The following is a 15860-nucleotide window of genomic DNA, read 5'->3' as shown; positions in this document are numbered from 1 at the left end:
AAATGACTATTATCACAGCATCTTACCGAGTCACTCACAGTAGCAGTAGATGATGTCTGATGCTTCGTTTGTGTCTGCATGACTGTATTATACTGCCTCCCAGTGGCCAAGGTGGGCACACCAAAAGGAGCAGCGCATCAATTTGGATTTGAGCATTAAAACCATGATGCACAAACTGCCACACAAAAGTATTTACGTTCTATTTAATTATGTTATTACTCTGGTTTTATGAAGTGCAATATTTTAGCGTGCAATTTTTCCTTATTAAAAAACAAACCCCAAAAATTGTTATTTTGTGGGGCAGGCTGGAACGGAATAATGGCATTTCCATTCAATTTAGTTGGGAAAGAGGATTTGAGATACAAGTGTTTTGCATTATGAGCGTGGTCACGGAACAAATGAAAGTCATATCTCAATGCACCACTGTATTTGATTGTGAGCGTGTTTGTGTGAAGGCTGAGCACACACCGTTGTGGCAATATCCTGTGTTTTGGCAAGTCTTTTTCTGCATTAAACCATCCATCCATCCATTTTCTGAGCCGCTTTTCCTCACTAGGGTCGCGGGCGTGCTGGAGCCCATCCCAGCTGTCATCGGGCAGGAGGCGGGGTACACCCTGAACTGGTTGCCAGCCAATCGCAAGGCACATACAAACAAACAACCATTCACACTCACATTCACACCTACGGGCAATTTAGAGTTGCCAATCAACCTACCACGCATGTTTTTGGGATGTGGGAGGAAACCGGAGTGCCCGGAGAAAGCCCACGCAGGCACGGGGAGAACATGCAAACTCCACACAGGCGGAGCCGGGGATTGAACCCCGGTCCTCAGAACTGTGAGGCAGACGCTCTAACCAATCTTTCACCGTGCCGCGCATTAAACCTTCTAAATGTTAATATAAGTAATTTTGTCAAATCACGTGCTTTGCTGTGTTGTGGCAAATCTAATAGAGTGCTCAGCTCAACTCACAAGGTGTAGGGGGGGTGGGTCACACATGGGAGCGGGTGCATGCAAGTGACAGCCTCATTTCCTTCCTCCAAACAATCACTTCAAGAAACCCGCTGATGTTTTTGCGCCACTCTGCCATCTCGAATGTTTCCTCGCGACGCGATGAAGGACATACTCGTGCTGCTGGTGATGCTGCTGGATGTGCACACATTCAAGGTGTGTTACTTTTGTTTGGACGTCTGTCTTTACAATTCTGTTTGTAGCATTTTAGAATACGCTCATACATAAGACTTGCTTTACTTTTTGGCCTTTTTAGCAATACTTTTCAATTTACTTAAATACAATATTGTTTTTTTTTCTGGGGTGTGGGGAGTCAATTTTAAAGTTATAAATACGCTTGCTTGTCTTTTAAATATGGAGTCTTAGTTGCTTCATCGAGCCTTTTTATTTTTTTGTAACTGCACTCTAAACGAGGACTTCTCTGTTGGCATCTCCGTTTCCTGTCGCACAATAATTCCTCTGCTGCTGTCAGCATATTCGCTTGTCAACTCCAAGTGTTTCAGTATTTTGTTGCGGTGCAAGTTAACAAATATGGTTGCGAGCATTTTTCGAGGGCTCCAGCGATGGTAGAGATAAACAGTCGCTATGGCTCCTCAGGTGGAGAACAAAGGCCGCCTCTGTGCTTGTTCCTGTAGTTTTTTGTAAGGTGGTGTGCTCCTTTTTCAAGCCCTTCCACCATCATTGGTTATTAGCTTTACATATCTTAGGCACCTTCTCAATGTACCTAATTAGAGTATGTTGTTTGGCGGGTTCTGTTTTTCTTTTTCCCAAAGTGCACATATGGAAATAAGATTTTTTATTTTTTTTTAATTATTATTGGTTTGGATAAGAACAGTTGGGTCTCTGTAGTGTCTGCCCACCCTGCAAGTGTGAAATTTAACAACCACGTAAATTATTTGTCTGCTCATTTCCGAAAATGTGTCTGTGAGCGAGCCGCTTTGATTTTTACCAGAGTGTGATGCAAGATTGGGGCGAATTTACATAATAACCGATGAAGTGCTGCAGCCATGAGTTAAAGTACAGTCACTGCTTTTTGTCTTTATGGGGGCTCGCCAAGTCATGGTTGTCATGGTAACAAACATACTCTGCAACTCTGCATTCGTTCCACAATACAGGAAGCAGCAGGGTGAGCTGTGGCTCATTTGAACGAGACTACCTTCACTTTCTGAAAGATTGTTCACCAAAAATAATAATCGAATTATCAGTTGTGAATTTTGCCCATAGTTGATCAAGGAAATTTTGTCAACCCAATTGTATTGTGTTGTATTTATAATCCCACCAAGAGTGAAAAGTAAATATTTTGTTGGTATTTTATTTGTATTTAAATAACAGTATTGTCCGGCCTTGCCAGAGGTCTTTACATAACTTACTGAAGTTTTGTCCTTTCTGGCAGGTGTTGTCGCTGCCCTACCATGCAGAGTCCAATACAAAGTGCAAAAACCCAGATCGAGAATACTTGTTAGAGGCTTTGGGCCTATGCTGCAAAAAGTGTCCCCCTGGTAAGTTTTGCAATACGTTCGCCAAGGAACACACACATACGAAATAATTGTAAAGCAATATAATGAGATATGATTTAATAGAAAGTCATTTACTCCAATAACCTTGGATAGCGGGGACATTTTTATAAAGATACAGATGACAAAAATGTTAATAGTACCTAAAAATTGAAATTGATTTTATTTTTTGTATCCAAGTATATTTTCAGAGACTTGAAAACATCCAAATTAAGTAAATAAGTAGAAAAGTATTAATAATTTAGCAGTAATAAAAATAAATAAGAAAACTATTGTGCCAAAAATGATATCTTTTGAATATGAAAAAATATAAGTAGTATTTTATGTATATACATTTTATGTATAAAAATACTGTATTTTGTATTTTTTACATATTTTTCCCCATTGTATTTTTCTGTAATTGACTGAAAGAAGTGGTTTTACTGCCTTATGACATGTGCTATTTCCATTTTGAACATCCACTATGTTACAAATGTTTTCAAATTATTTATAATTTAATCTTGGTAGAATCAGATGTGAACATATCCAGTATTATAAAAAAAGAAAGAGAAAAAGAAAAAAAAGGTGGTCACCGAGGAAATTCTGAGGTTGTCGTGGCAGTTGTTTTACCGGAACCTGATTGAAAAGATGTTCTTGACTGACTGTAACAGATTACATTGGCACATTATAACAATACAACAGAAGAAATGGACATTAAAACAATCAAATGTGGCGAGTTTTGGTCTTTCCCCCGCAGGAATGCGACTGACGCGCGAGTGCAACAGAACATCGGAGAGCGTGTGTGAGCCGTGTGAACGCGAGCAGTACATGGAGAGCTGGAACTACGCGCCAAACTGCTTCCCTTGTGCCAAATGCAAAGCTTGTGAGTAGCTACAAATTCCTACAATATTGTACTTGTTACTTCGTTGTAGTGTTTTGTTTTGTTTTCCATTTTCTCTGTGTATGATCAGACAAAGGGCTCCAGTTCGCCCACAACTGCTCCTCCACTGCCATGTCCAAGTGTGCATGTCGACTTGGCATGTACTGCATCATGGAGTCTGATGAGAAACACTGCACTAGTTGTCAACACTACACGTCCTGCAAAGCTGGTTATGGAGTCTCTGTGCCAGGTGTGAAGATTCGCATCGTTTTTTTTTTTAATGTATTCGAGAACTGTATACGGGCAACTCTTTCAAATACAATTGAACTAGAGCTAGTCATGGGCTTGAAAAGGGGACTAATTGATAATACAGACCCATGCAAAAAATGCAATCAGATATACAGAGTGCCCCAAAGAAATGTACTCACTCTTGCCATCTCACTTCGATTAGGTGTTTATTGACATATATACAAGTCAAATTAGTTAAATTGAAGAAAATAACATTACATTTAAGATCGTTTAATAGCATAAGATAAAACATTAGTCTTCTCAGGACACCCTGTAAATTCCTGCTTGCAGCTTTGATTATCATTATTATTATTGTAATAAATTCTGATATACACACTAAAATACACCAGATGTTTTGAAAATCTAAAAAAAAAAAAAAGTCATCCAAATTAAAATGTTAATAGTTAAATAAAAATTGCAAAGTAGCTTAAAAAATTGTTCACATTGTTCATGAAAAATGACGCGTTTCAGTCTCTCGCTGGAAGCACTTTTTCACACGAGGAATCTCAGGTGACTTTCGGCAAGAAACGGGCAGACGTCTGCACCGTAAGCTGAATGAACGGCAGGATTCTGCGAGACTTTGGCCTCTCCTTGCTCACTCCCTACGAGTTCCGGTGTAACAAATACTACGGTAATGCGCGGATACGAACTGAGGTCTGTCGTGAATAGTGAAAAACTACACATAATTGGTGCTTTCCGCCCACCTCAAAATGATTATAATTGCTGATATTAATAACTTTAACTGTAAGTATACCACAAACTATGATCTCAAAACTCTTTTGATATTATTCCAAACTCATCTTTCAACATTAGTCTTAAAAATGAAGAGCTTATCAATGTTTTGATTTCAGCAGAGCAAAAATATACACATGGTGAAGACAACCCAGGGTAAGCCTAGATCCTTCCCAACACGCAAAGATCTTTAACTGCCAAGATGTTACTTTAACATACAGTACTTCCTGGACACCAATTGCTACTTTCCTATTATTTAGGGCTGTGGTGCCATGTTGTAGCAATTTTTGGGGGGGCATTATAGAAAGAAGGATTACCAAAATACACTTGACCAGAAGCTGCAAATAGCTGAATACAGAGGATGGGTTCCCCAAAGAAAAAATACCTGAAAAGGTGAATTTACAAATTTTAAACCACAAATATGTAGGGGATTACAGTATGTTTGTTTTTGTGCTTGTAGTTTGGAGCAGGGCAGCACATTGGGCTAGTGATTAGCGTAGCAGTTCACAGGCAACAGAAAGTTCTAAACGAGTAAATGCAGGCGCATTGTACTTCAAAGTTAAATACAACTAAACTGTGATGATTTCACATACCACTCGAGAGAGTGGTGAGAGTACCACACTTGGAAAATAACTGGTTTAGACAATTCAATGCAACCAGAATAGTAGAAACACCCTTCATTATGATGATGCACCGCAGTTCTACACCGTTGGACATTGTAGATTGAATTTTTGTTGTTGTGGTTTCCAGGAACAGCGTACTCAAACGTCAAGTGCAAACAGTGCCGTAATGGGACATTCTCCGACACGTCCTCTTCAAAAGAGCCTTGTCGGCCTCATACAAAGTGAGTGAAGTGCCCCCTCGGCCATGTGTGACTGTTCACAGCTTACTTATCAGACTTTTTTTGTGTGCAGCTGTCACGGCAGACCTGTGTTAAGACAAGGCACTTCTACGTCGGACACATTTTGCAAGCCTGGCCCGCTGCAGACAAGTGGGCATCCTAATCGCACTCCGACCATGAGCCCATCGAGCGTGGTCTCAGGGACTGTGGACTCTTTCCTTGGACCGGTTGTTTTGGAGGGCTCATCCTCAAACTCATTGACAAAAAGCCCAAAAGCTGACGGTGAACTGGGTGCGATCCCACGTGAGCCCTAATCTGTGAAAATGTGACTTAAATGAGACACATGATGCGTTGTTGTTGTTTTCCCACAAAACAAATATCCTAATAACGTGTCTGTGACATGCTTTTGTCAATATACACCAAGGGTCAAGAATTTTATCTCACAGCCTGTTTTGAGGCGGCAGCCCTGTCTCATGACAGTGAGCCAGAGCTCCCCTCCCCAATACGGCTGGGCAAATGGCGACTACGGATTTTGTTACCATGCCAAAGAGCGGTGGAACTAGGAGTGACTACACTTTTGTAGAATTGTATAGGGGTAGGCAAAGTATGGCCCGTGGATCCATGTGCAGCTCATTCCGTTCTTTGATTCGGCCCACCGAGCATTTGCATTATGGTGAATCCTGTTTTTTCTCTGAAAATGGGTTAATTCAAATTCATCTATTCATGGTTAAATTATTTTTTATTCATTTAGCTCTTTAAATAATTGGTGAATTTATTTATTTATTGTAAATAATAATATTACAAAAAATATTTATGTATTAGATTATTCTAATAAATTGATTAATTCATTAAAATTAGTTATACATAGTACAATGAATTAATACAAATGCATTATTTTGTTGTTAAAAAAACTAATTGTATGTAAATTTTACATATTTTATATACACCTTTTACCTCCGTCTTCTGCAAGCTAACCCTGCTAGTAGAATATATTAAAGCAACTTCTAACAGCACAGCACATGGGAGCCCCCACAAAGACAGCATGATTGTGTTTTCCTTGATGGAGGCAGCACTTCATCACCAAGCCGGCGAATTACACCTGCTAATTAGTGTGCATATTAATGCATGTGACACATTCAACAGACACATTGCCAAACACAAGTACGACATCACTAAGCAATCACGTATGTGATCTTATCAGAAGCTAACACTAATCTGTGCATCCAACAAAACTCAACGCAGCTCTGCTTACCCTTTGGCTTTGGTGCGTTTCAGACAGTGTAGTCCCTCCGTGGCTTGAAAGTGGCTCTGAATCTTTGGCGGGCCAATTGTCCCTATGGCCCCTTTAAATCATCCTGTTTCTGTTTACCTCAGTTGCAGCAGTAGCCAGCATTGTCGCCACAGTTGTGTTCTTCGTCATCGTCGCCATCGTTCTGCTGGTCCTTTATAAGACCACCTGGACCAAAGGTCTGTGCATTTTCTTTGGCTTTCTCGGGTTTTGTTTTTTAAATCAAGGGTACAACTGTTGACAAAGAGGAATAGGGTAATAATAATCATTACCACCTTGGTGAGACATAGGAAAGCTTCTGGCTTGAGCACAATGCAATGAATCAAATGGCAATTACATGCACAAATACCAAATTTATTAAATCCAGTAATACTTGCAAAACGCCTCCAGGTGACAGTGTCACTCTACAAACACCTTCCTACATTATGTGTTTCCCCAAACTGCACAGGATGTGGAACGGTGGGCTTTTTCTTTGACTTTGTTTTGGAACATGTAATAACAGTAGAACAGGAAATGTGAACTTATTTAGATACAGGCTTGCACAGCAGCAGCTGTGCAATATGAGCAATACAATTCACTTCATAGCAATTACATAACACTGGCATCGAGCCAAAACCTTCTATATCAAAATTCCGTCAATTTAATATTTTTTCAAAAATTAATACAATTCGTCAGTCACAACATGGGTATGTTATATATTTATTTATTTATTTATTTATTTCGAAATTGTTTACAAATCTAAAATGTTGAAAATGCCTTGGCATGCCGGGGTTTCTTTTTTTTTTTGGTTTCCTGAAAAGTGATGCTTTTGGAGACACCAGAGATATATAAGAAAGAAAAAAAAGTCATTTTACTTAACACACATGGCGATTCTCATATCAGCTTTAAGGTCCATTACCGCCATTCACTTGATTAAGGTCTGCAACGGGAGGTGCAGAAAATCAACAACAAAAACATCCATCCATTTTCTGTAGCGCTTATCCTCACTAGGGTCGCGGGCATGCTGGAGCCCATCTAAGCTTACTCAGGGCGATTGGCGGGGTACACCCTGAACTGTTCGCCAGCCAATCGCAGGGCAACGACAAAAACATGATTGGAAAAAAACACCCCAAAAACTAAAATAATTGAACAGATGTTTTATTAAAACAGATGTTTTACATGTTAATTATTTTTGTGTTTTTTTTCTGTGTGGCTTAAAAAAAGTTGTTTAATCCAGTACAGTACATTTAAGTATAGCTCAGTCGTATTTAACTTTTAAGTACATCTGCATTTAATTTTTAAAACTGTTTACAAACATTTATCTTGGTAGAGTTTTTATTTAACTTATGTGCAATACATTTGAATTGAGTCATTATTTAAGTATATTTAAGCGCAATGTTAATATTTAAATTGTGCATAATGTTACAGTGGCATAGAATATTAAATATACTTTGTAGGAATGAAACCTCAGCCTGGTTTTCGATCAATGCTTGGGCCTATTAAACTACTGTATTTTAATGTCTGAATGTATTTTTGGAGGTACTTGGTGTAAAAGGTTTGAGAACTAAAAAATGTATATATTAAAAAAAATGAAAAGAAATTTAAAATAACTACAGAATACTTAAAGAACGTCAAAATATATTTTTAAAGAACTTAAAAACAATAACAAAACGTTTGGAAAATTAAAAAACAAAGCAACCTAAAAATAATAATGAAAAAAAGTGAAAAACTATATAAAAAAACATTTTGAAAATAACTGCAGAATAATTACAGAACAACAAAATATATGTTTGAAGAACTTGAGAAACAATAATTAAAAGTTTGGAAAATGAAAAAAACAAAACCTAAAAATAATAAACAAAAAAATTCAAAACGATTTAAAAAAAAACACCTAAATTAATTACAAAAAAATACTGTGTACAGTATATTTTTAAAAGAACTTCAAATAGAATAAGTAAAAACATCCATCCATCATTTTCTGAGCCGCTTCTCCTCACTAGGGTCGCGGGCGTGCTGGAGCCTATTGCAGCCATCATCGGGCAGGAGGCGGGGTACACCCTGAACTGGTTGCCAGCCAATCGCAGGGCACATACATACAAACAAACAACCATTCACACTCACACCTACGGGCAATTTAGAGTCTCCAATTCATGCATGTTTTGGGGATGTGGGAGGAAACCGGAGTGCCCGGAGAAAACCCACGCAGGCACGGGGAGAACATGCAAACTCCACACAGGCGGGACCGGGGATTGAACTGTGAGGCTGACGCTCTAACCAGTCGGCCACCGCACCTAAGTAAAAACAGTTAAAAACAAAAATATCTATCTTTTTAAAAGGAACATAGATGATAATGAAAAACAATTACAAAAAAACCTATGGTTGACTAGCTGGTTTAATTGCATTGCTGGATTCACCATTTCTTAGCCAGCATACAAGTTAAGCTTCCCCTTGTGGTGTGCTAAATTTCTTGTTAATACAAGTGTTCCATTGGCAAAACTCTCACACCCGTCCTTACGTGATACTTTACTGCTTGCTGTCTTTGTCAGGCACTGCGAACTTGCATCCTAAAGATGCCCCGAATGGAAACTTTGAGAGCGGAAATGAAGTGAGTCATCATCATCATCATCATCATCATCATCATCTCATTTGGCTCATTTGTAGCGCACCCGAAACAATGAGATATTGATTCCCTCCACCTGCTGCAGTTCGAGACTCTGCGCACTTCCTTTGCGGCCATCTCTCCGGGGGAGCAACGCCGCCTACTGCAGAGTACGGAGGGCAGTTGCGATTCCAGCCACTGCGGCGGCGGCACTCGCTCGTCACACAGCAGCCAGGAGTCCATCGGACCTGTGCAGTCCACCTTAGCCCTTCGCCACCCTCAGGATTCTCCATCGGGTTCCGGCGTCTATTCGTGCAGCGTCTGCCCCGTGAGCGCCGGTCCGCACGTCAACGTCACTATCACGTTCAACATAGGCGATGGAGGCTCACCCTCACCGCCAGGAGACTCGGAGCTCCACGTTGGACAGGAGGAAGAGTCCTTCCGTACGCCGAAACAGGAAGCGGGAAAAGAGTTGCCCGACCAGGAGAGTGTGAAATAAAATGCACGAACGCCACCTAAAGTGAGATTTGGACATAAAATCGGGCCGAATTTGAACATGTTTCCCCGTCTTATATTCAGGCACGTGCACAGACATTTTCGGGGGCAGGTGCTCTAGCCCAAAAAAGGCCACCCATCGCCAAAATTAGTCATGCAATTAAGAAAAAACATGTATTAACCTGTGTGTTTATTTCTGTTGACATATTCAACACAGCGAATAAAGACAACTATTACCAAAGGGGGTGAAGTGGGGCTACAGTGGATATAAAAAGTCAACACACCCCTGTTCAAATAGAAGGAGAGGGGCTGGGGGAAAGGCGGGAGCATATGTACAATTCTCCGAAGGACTAAAATGAATGCCCTTCAGATTTCAAAACACTTGGTAAAATTGATGACAGAAGGGGTATTTTTTTTATTTTCAATATTGATGAATGAAGGGGGGAAAAGGCTTCTGCAAAAATGGTACTTTTTTTGGTTCAGGGCAAAAGGGGGGATGCTTGAGCACCACCTAGTGGCTTTGTGTGCGCGTGCCTGCTTATGCTCTAGGTCAGCAAATGCCCTTCCCCATGTTCCATAGTACTTGTTTGAATGAAGTGTATATACAGTCGTCCCTTGCTATATTTATTGTAAAGCACAGTACATTTACTCAACTGCATGTCTCTAGTAAACATAGCTAATTGAATATATCCAATCACCGCTAATTAGGACAAATTGTCATCTACCTGCATAAGAGGTGATTTTGCTCTTTCAATCACTTTATTAAACAAGTGGTAACAATGCAGTAATCAAAAGCACATTCTTAGCACACCTGCTGGCAGCCTCAATTGACACCACCACTGAGCACCACAAGTCTCTCATGCTATAGCCAGGAAGTTCTGTAGCCACCTAACATTGCCTCCTCATATGTTTACATCCACGTCACTCAACAGACTCGACCTGCCTTTAAAAGGCATTCAAAGCCATAGTTAATATAGTGCAGAATGTGTGAATGGCGACGCCAAGTGGACACAAATAATACCTGTACCTCACATGCATATATTGTTTGTTAGTGATAAGGTGTATGCATGAAACTTTAAAATAGTGCCATAAATACTTGGTTGCTACTTTGCCAATGGCAGGGCGCATATAAACAAACAACCATTTGCACTCACTTTCACACCTACGGATAATGTAGCGTCTTCAATTAACCTGCCACGCATGTTTTTGGGATGAAGGAGGAAACCGGAGCACCCGGAGAAAACGCACACAGACACAGGGAGAACATGCAAACTCCACAGAGGTGAGGCCGGATTTGAACCGGGTCCTCAGAACTGAACATGCTTTTGTCAAAAGAGCCATAGGATCAAGAATTCTAGACATTTTAAAATCATATTTCCTGCCATGGTTAAATCAGCTCATTTGAGGGAGAACTGTGTTTCATGCAGTGCACAAACCCTCATCCCGCCCATGCCCAAAATTCTTTCGATTGACAACCTGTGGGCTGGATTTCAGCGCCGCCTTCCTGCCGGCATTTGGCTGTAAGACAAACTGAATGCAGCTCAACTTACCTTTTCGTTTTGGCATGATGGAAGGGGCGTCGCACCTGTGGGGGATGTGGGTGTTTCTGCATGGGAGTGTTTCAGAGAGTCATTTGCATTGCTTGAAAGTGACTCTGAATCTTCACCCAGCCTGGTCTCCAAGTCATTGGTGGAGAAACTTGGTGTGGGAGTGGTTATTAGGTTGTTTAGCCCTACTGTTTCATCACAGTGGAGCATAAGTGCAGAATGGCTTGCTCACAGACACATTTTCAGAACTTGACAGACAACTAATGAATGACTTGTTTTTTTCTTTTTTTATTATTTCACACTTGATGGGTGCACATGCACTACAGATAACTACGTGTATACAAACAGTAAACATTCATGTTTTTCCCATACGACAGCCGCTTTCAATTAGCCTTTGGTAAAATAATGCTCCCACTTGCTGGATGAGCGTGGACACTGCAGGCTTTTTGACAACCTAATGCCCAAGAAATACTTTCAAGTGGACATTTTGCATTTCAGCTCAACTGTATTAAAAGTTAAAACGTTGCTCGGACGTTTTAACTTTTAAATTACAGTTAGCGTGCTTCGCTACGTTAATTTTTTTTTTAAGAGTTAAGGTAAAACCAGCAAAACCGAAGAAGAGAACCTGGAGGAAATCTTGAATGTTCAATCATTCGGGGGATATGAGAGAGTAAAGTTTCTATTTTAACATTTAACGGAGACGCTTCAGTGGATATTTTACATTAAAAAACCTAAAACATCATAGCTAATTTGACTGTCGTGTGTTTTTAGTACAAAAGGACGAGCTACTGATCTCCTATAAATATATTTGAGCCTGGCGCACCCCTCGTATTTGCGGCCAGTTAGTTGCGCCTGTTGCCGCTGTGTGTTGCTTGCTCTCCTTCCTGGTGGAGACTTGCCTCGCAGGAGCTGCTTGTGTCTCCTCACAGCTTCTGGTAAGCCGAACGCTTGCTCTCTTTTTATCCGGTTATCTCACTCGTCACTGTTGAATTTACATTGTCTTTAATTCTAAATGGGTCCTCTTGAGGTTTCCGGCTTCACGTGTTGCTCGTTAAAGGACTATTTAAAGGGGCTGTGTCCTGTCTCTTCTCTTCTCTTCCAGCCCTCGCCAGCCGCTTTTGCCGGTGGCCGTGCTCGCTTGTGTTGACAAATTTGGCTCACTCACAAACAAGCCGGGCAAATGGCAATTAAATGACCCAGAAATTAAACTTGTTTTCTCCTGCCTGTCCGTAGCGTTCCGTGACTTAGCCAAGCTGAGAAACTCCACGAAAAGGTGACTTTAGGAAAGCAGCTTGTTGTATAGCGACCCCGGCAGGGAGGACCTGGGACACTGCAGCCAGTTGACTACTGCAGTTAATTAGTCATAATTAAAATGAGAAATTAAAAAAAAATTATTAAAACCACCTCTGATTGAGGGTGGCTTCATAAAATTTGTCCCAGTTGCGCAATTTGGGTGTTGCCCATCACCCTCTGAGGATACAAGTGCATAAATGAACTGCTCATTAAATTCTTTACACTCGTTTCTTAATAAATGCATGATAATGGTAAAGACATGCAATTGTTCTGAGTCTTTCACAAATTAATACATATCTCAGAAATAATCTATTTTGCTGTCTGCTATTGTATGAATGCGAAATGGCTGATACCAGTGTTTGGTAGTAACTAATTACATGTAACTAGATTATGTAATTTAAGTACTGTACAAAATAAAATGTAATTGTAATTATAAAGTTGCTTTTGGAAACTTTTGAATACAAAATTTCAAAAATGTTCCAAACTGGAAACTTTCCATGGGAGTTATGGGAATTTATGACAAAATGTATCATAGTTCATCATAAATATAAACATTTGGGTTAATCACAAGCAGACATCACAGTATGAAAATTGGATGGTTTTCCTTTCCCACATGTGAGGGCATGACAATATCATCATTTCTCAATTTTTTCCCCCACTTCACTCGAGCTGTGGCTTATCTGAAGGTTGCTCGTACCTCAATTTTTTGCTCGCAACACAAAGCAAAAAAAACAACCAAGTGACAGCTCAATAAACCGGTAAATTGGGGCACTTTGTAAATCCAGGTACATCTGTACTTGCATGGTCAGGATTATGATAAAATATATTCTCACCAAATATATTCAAGTTGCCTATGAAGAGCCAACTTTAAATTTTGTAAATTCCTGATTTAGTCCTATAATTTCCTGTTAATTCCCATGGAAAGTTTCAAATTTTGGAACATCCCTTAAGTTTAGCAGCCCTACTCATAGGTCAAATTACCACTGTATATAAAGTCCTAAAGCTGTACAGTTCACCCTGGTGAGGTATACAATTATTGAGCTTCCATCCAACTGCAGTTGATAGGGAATTCCCACTTGCTACTGTGCACAATGGAGGAGCCGCATGGCAAGAAGAAAGAACACAAAATATCCTCCATTGTTGTACTTTGTTTATTGTATCATGTTTCTCTTTTTCTTTGTGGAGTTCTTGCTGGGTTACACCGTGACAGCTTACATGACACTGCACTCTCACCGAGGGTAATGTGTAACCAAAAACTGCGCTGTGGTTAATGTTTTATTTCTTGTCTTTTAACATAGATTTAAAAAAACAACAACAAAGGATTCCAAATTGCTCCTTCTCCATGGCAGTGAACCGCACAATTGAGGATTAAAGTGCCCCGGAGTGTGGTGCAACATACCCCTTTTCTTTGCAAATGGCTTGCTGTCTGAAGGACGAGCTCCTGTGTTCCATCTGCCTCAGCATCTATCAGGATCCGGTCAGCTTCGGGTGCGAGCACTACTTCTGCCGCAAGTGCATCACCGAGCACTGGAGTCGGCAGGAGCCGCACGGCACGCGCGACTGCCCCGAGTGCCGGCGCACCTTCCCAGACCCGCTACTGTCGCCCAGCCTCAAGCTGTCCAACATCGTGGAGCGCTACTCGGCCTTCCCGCTCGACGCCATCCTAAACGCCCAGCGCAGCTCGTACCCCTGCAAGGACCACGAGAAGGTCAAGCTCTTCTGCCTCACCGACAAGAGCCTTGTGTGCTTCTTCTGCGACGAGCCGGCGCTCCACGAGCAACACCAGGTCACCACCATCGACGAGGCCTACGAGGAGATCCAGGTCGGTCATGCGCACACACACGCACGTGCACACACGCACACACACACACAACACACACACAACACGCACACTGTTGCTCGTTCCCTATAGCGAGGCTGACATTTTCTGAGCCTCCATCGGACTCAACCTTAAACTGTGGTGCTCACTGTGGAAATGAAATTTATTTAACATGTCTTGTACAATCAATTCAAGCGTTATGTCTAAGTAGTGATGTAGATCCATTAAGTTGGGTTCAGTCAAGAGAGGGGGGCGGGGCTTATAACAGTGAAACCACAAATGTATAATGGCTACCGGTGTAACGCTAAAAGTCACGGTTCACTATGTACCTTTGTAATAATTTTCCGGTTCTGTACAGTACGAGAAGGAATTGCAAAACAAAATGCTTATGTTTTGTGTATACAGGAACAGCTTTGAAATCTATGTAAAGTGGTAATAAATCTCTTGTAAATTTTACACACCACAGAGAAGAGTGCTGTTAATAACCATGCCAAATTTGAATGATTAAAATTGCCAAGTATATCAAATGAGGCTTCAAAATCATGAAAAATCAAGGTTTTCCTGTGGGCATGTCTGCTGAAAGCACGCACCCCTCAACAGTCCACTGTCAATCAAATACCAATTCTACAACCTGGAAAATGGATGCTACTTCGCCTAGCATCTTTCTTATGCGTACAGGTAACTAACTGCATGTTAGAGCTGCGAAAATATATCTGCTGTAAGCCTCTGGTATATCTCACTGGGTCGTCATAGGGCTTGTTCACGCCACAACAACAAAGCGTTGTAAAGCAGCCACGCCAGCACAAAGTCCCTGTCCACACGGTAGCTGTCACGTTGGACTTTGGAAAAAAAGGACCTCGCGCTTCTTCTCCGTGACGTGTGCGCACTCACATCCGACAACAAGGCACTCTAAAGCAGCGACGCCAGCCCGAATCCCTGTTCCACACAGTGCCTGTCAGGTTGGATTCTTTAATAAAGTTTATGTACCCTCCTCGCTCTTCCATTTTTTTTTTCTTTCTGCGTAACGTGTGCGCACTCACGGCCGACAACAAGGCGCTCTAAAGGGGTCACACCAGCAGTCGTAATCCCGAAGCTCAACGACCACTTAGGGCAAAGGCGCTGTATATACACATGAACAATGCACATAATCTGATGTGCACATGACATAAAAACAACATTATCTTACCTTTTATATATATTTTTAAAATATTGTTGGTGAGTCAGTGAGATGACCTTTACACACAACACAACCCATACACCATTCTCATGGAAAGATGAGTCCTTCCACTGAAACGTGCTAGACATCTGATGCAGTAAAGATTTAATTTCCAAATGATGTCAGAAAGGCTCAGGATGTTCTACCAAAAGAATGGGCCTGGTCCCAGTGATGGTTCCCTGTAGAGTAATGTGGGTCGCTGGGTAAATTAGCAAAATGTGTTCCATTTTCCTTGAACGTGGCCCTTTGAGGTTTATTTCAGATTGTACTGGTTGTTTCTTTTGTGATTTTTTTTCCAAGTAAATTTGCTGCATTGATGCCTCAAATATATTTCTGATCTAACTCCAGAAGGACCTCGATTTATTATTGTACAACAGAAGA

General features: G+C 40.9%; 2 protein-coding genes across 3 annotated transcripts in view; both read left to right on the top strand.

Annotated features, from left to right (window-relative positions):
• Nucleotides 1-1045: 1045 nt before the first annotated feature.
• Nucleotides 1046-9845, top strand: tnfrsf1b (tumor necrosis factor receptor superfamily, member 1B). Of its 2 annotated transcripts, none has more exons than XM_061687191.1 (9): nt 1046-1165; nt 2403-2508; nt 3260-3385; nt 3474-3632; nt 5153-5246; nt 5317-5534; nt 6618-6710; nt 9057-9115; nt 9216-9845. In XM_061687191.1, exons 1-9 carry the CDS (start codon nt 1094-1096, stop codon nt 9606-9608), a joined length of 1320 nt encoding a protein of 439 aa, XP_061543175.1. In that variant the 5' UTR covers nt 1046-1093; the 3' UTR covers nt 9609-9845. The 2 variants fall into 2 exon arrangements, with proteins under 2 accessions (XP_061543175.1, XP_061543174.1); XM_061687190.1 differs by having other exon boundaries at nt 5317-5546.
• A 2173-nt stretch (nt 9846-12018) lies between these two features.
• Nucleotides 12019-15860, top strand: part of trim62.1 (tripartite motif containing 62, tandem duplicate 1) — a 34024-nt gene continuing 30182 nt past the window's right edge. The window contains exons 1-2 of the mRNA XM_061687188.1: nt 12019-12086; nt 13743-14266. Coding sequence (XP_061543172.1) covers nt 13859-14266 — 408 coding nt within the window. The 5' untranslated portion in view covers nt 12019-12086; nt 13743-13858. The remainder of the gene's footprint in view (nt 12087-13742; nt 14267-15860) is intronic.

This window comes from Phycodurus eques, chromosome 10, assembly GCF_024500275.1.
Source record: "Phycodurus eques isolate BA_2022a chromosome 10, UOR_Pequ_1.1, whole genome shotgun sequence".
NCBI classification, from domain to species: Eukaryota; Metazoa; Chordata; class Actinopteri; order Syngnathiformes; family Syngnathidae; genus Phycodurus; species Phycodurus eques.
The sequence above is the reverse complement of the archived record's forward strand: the minus strand, read 5'-3'. Positions and strand labels throughout refer to the sequence as shown.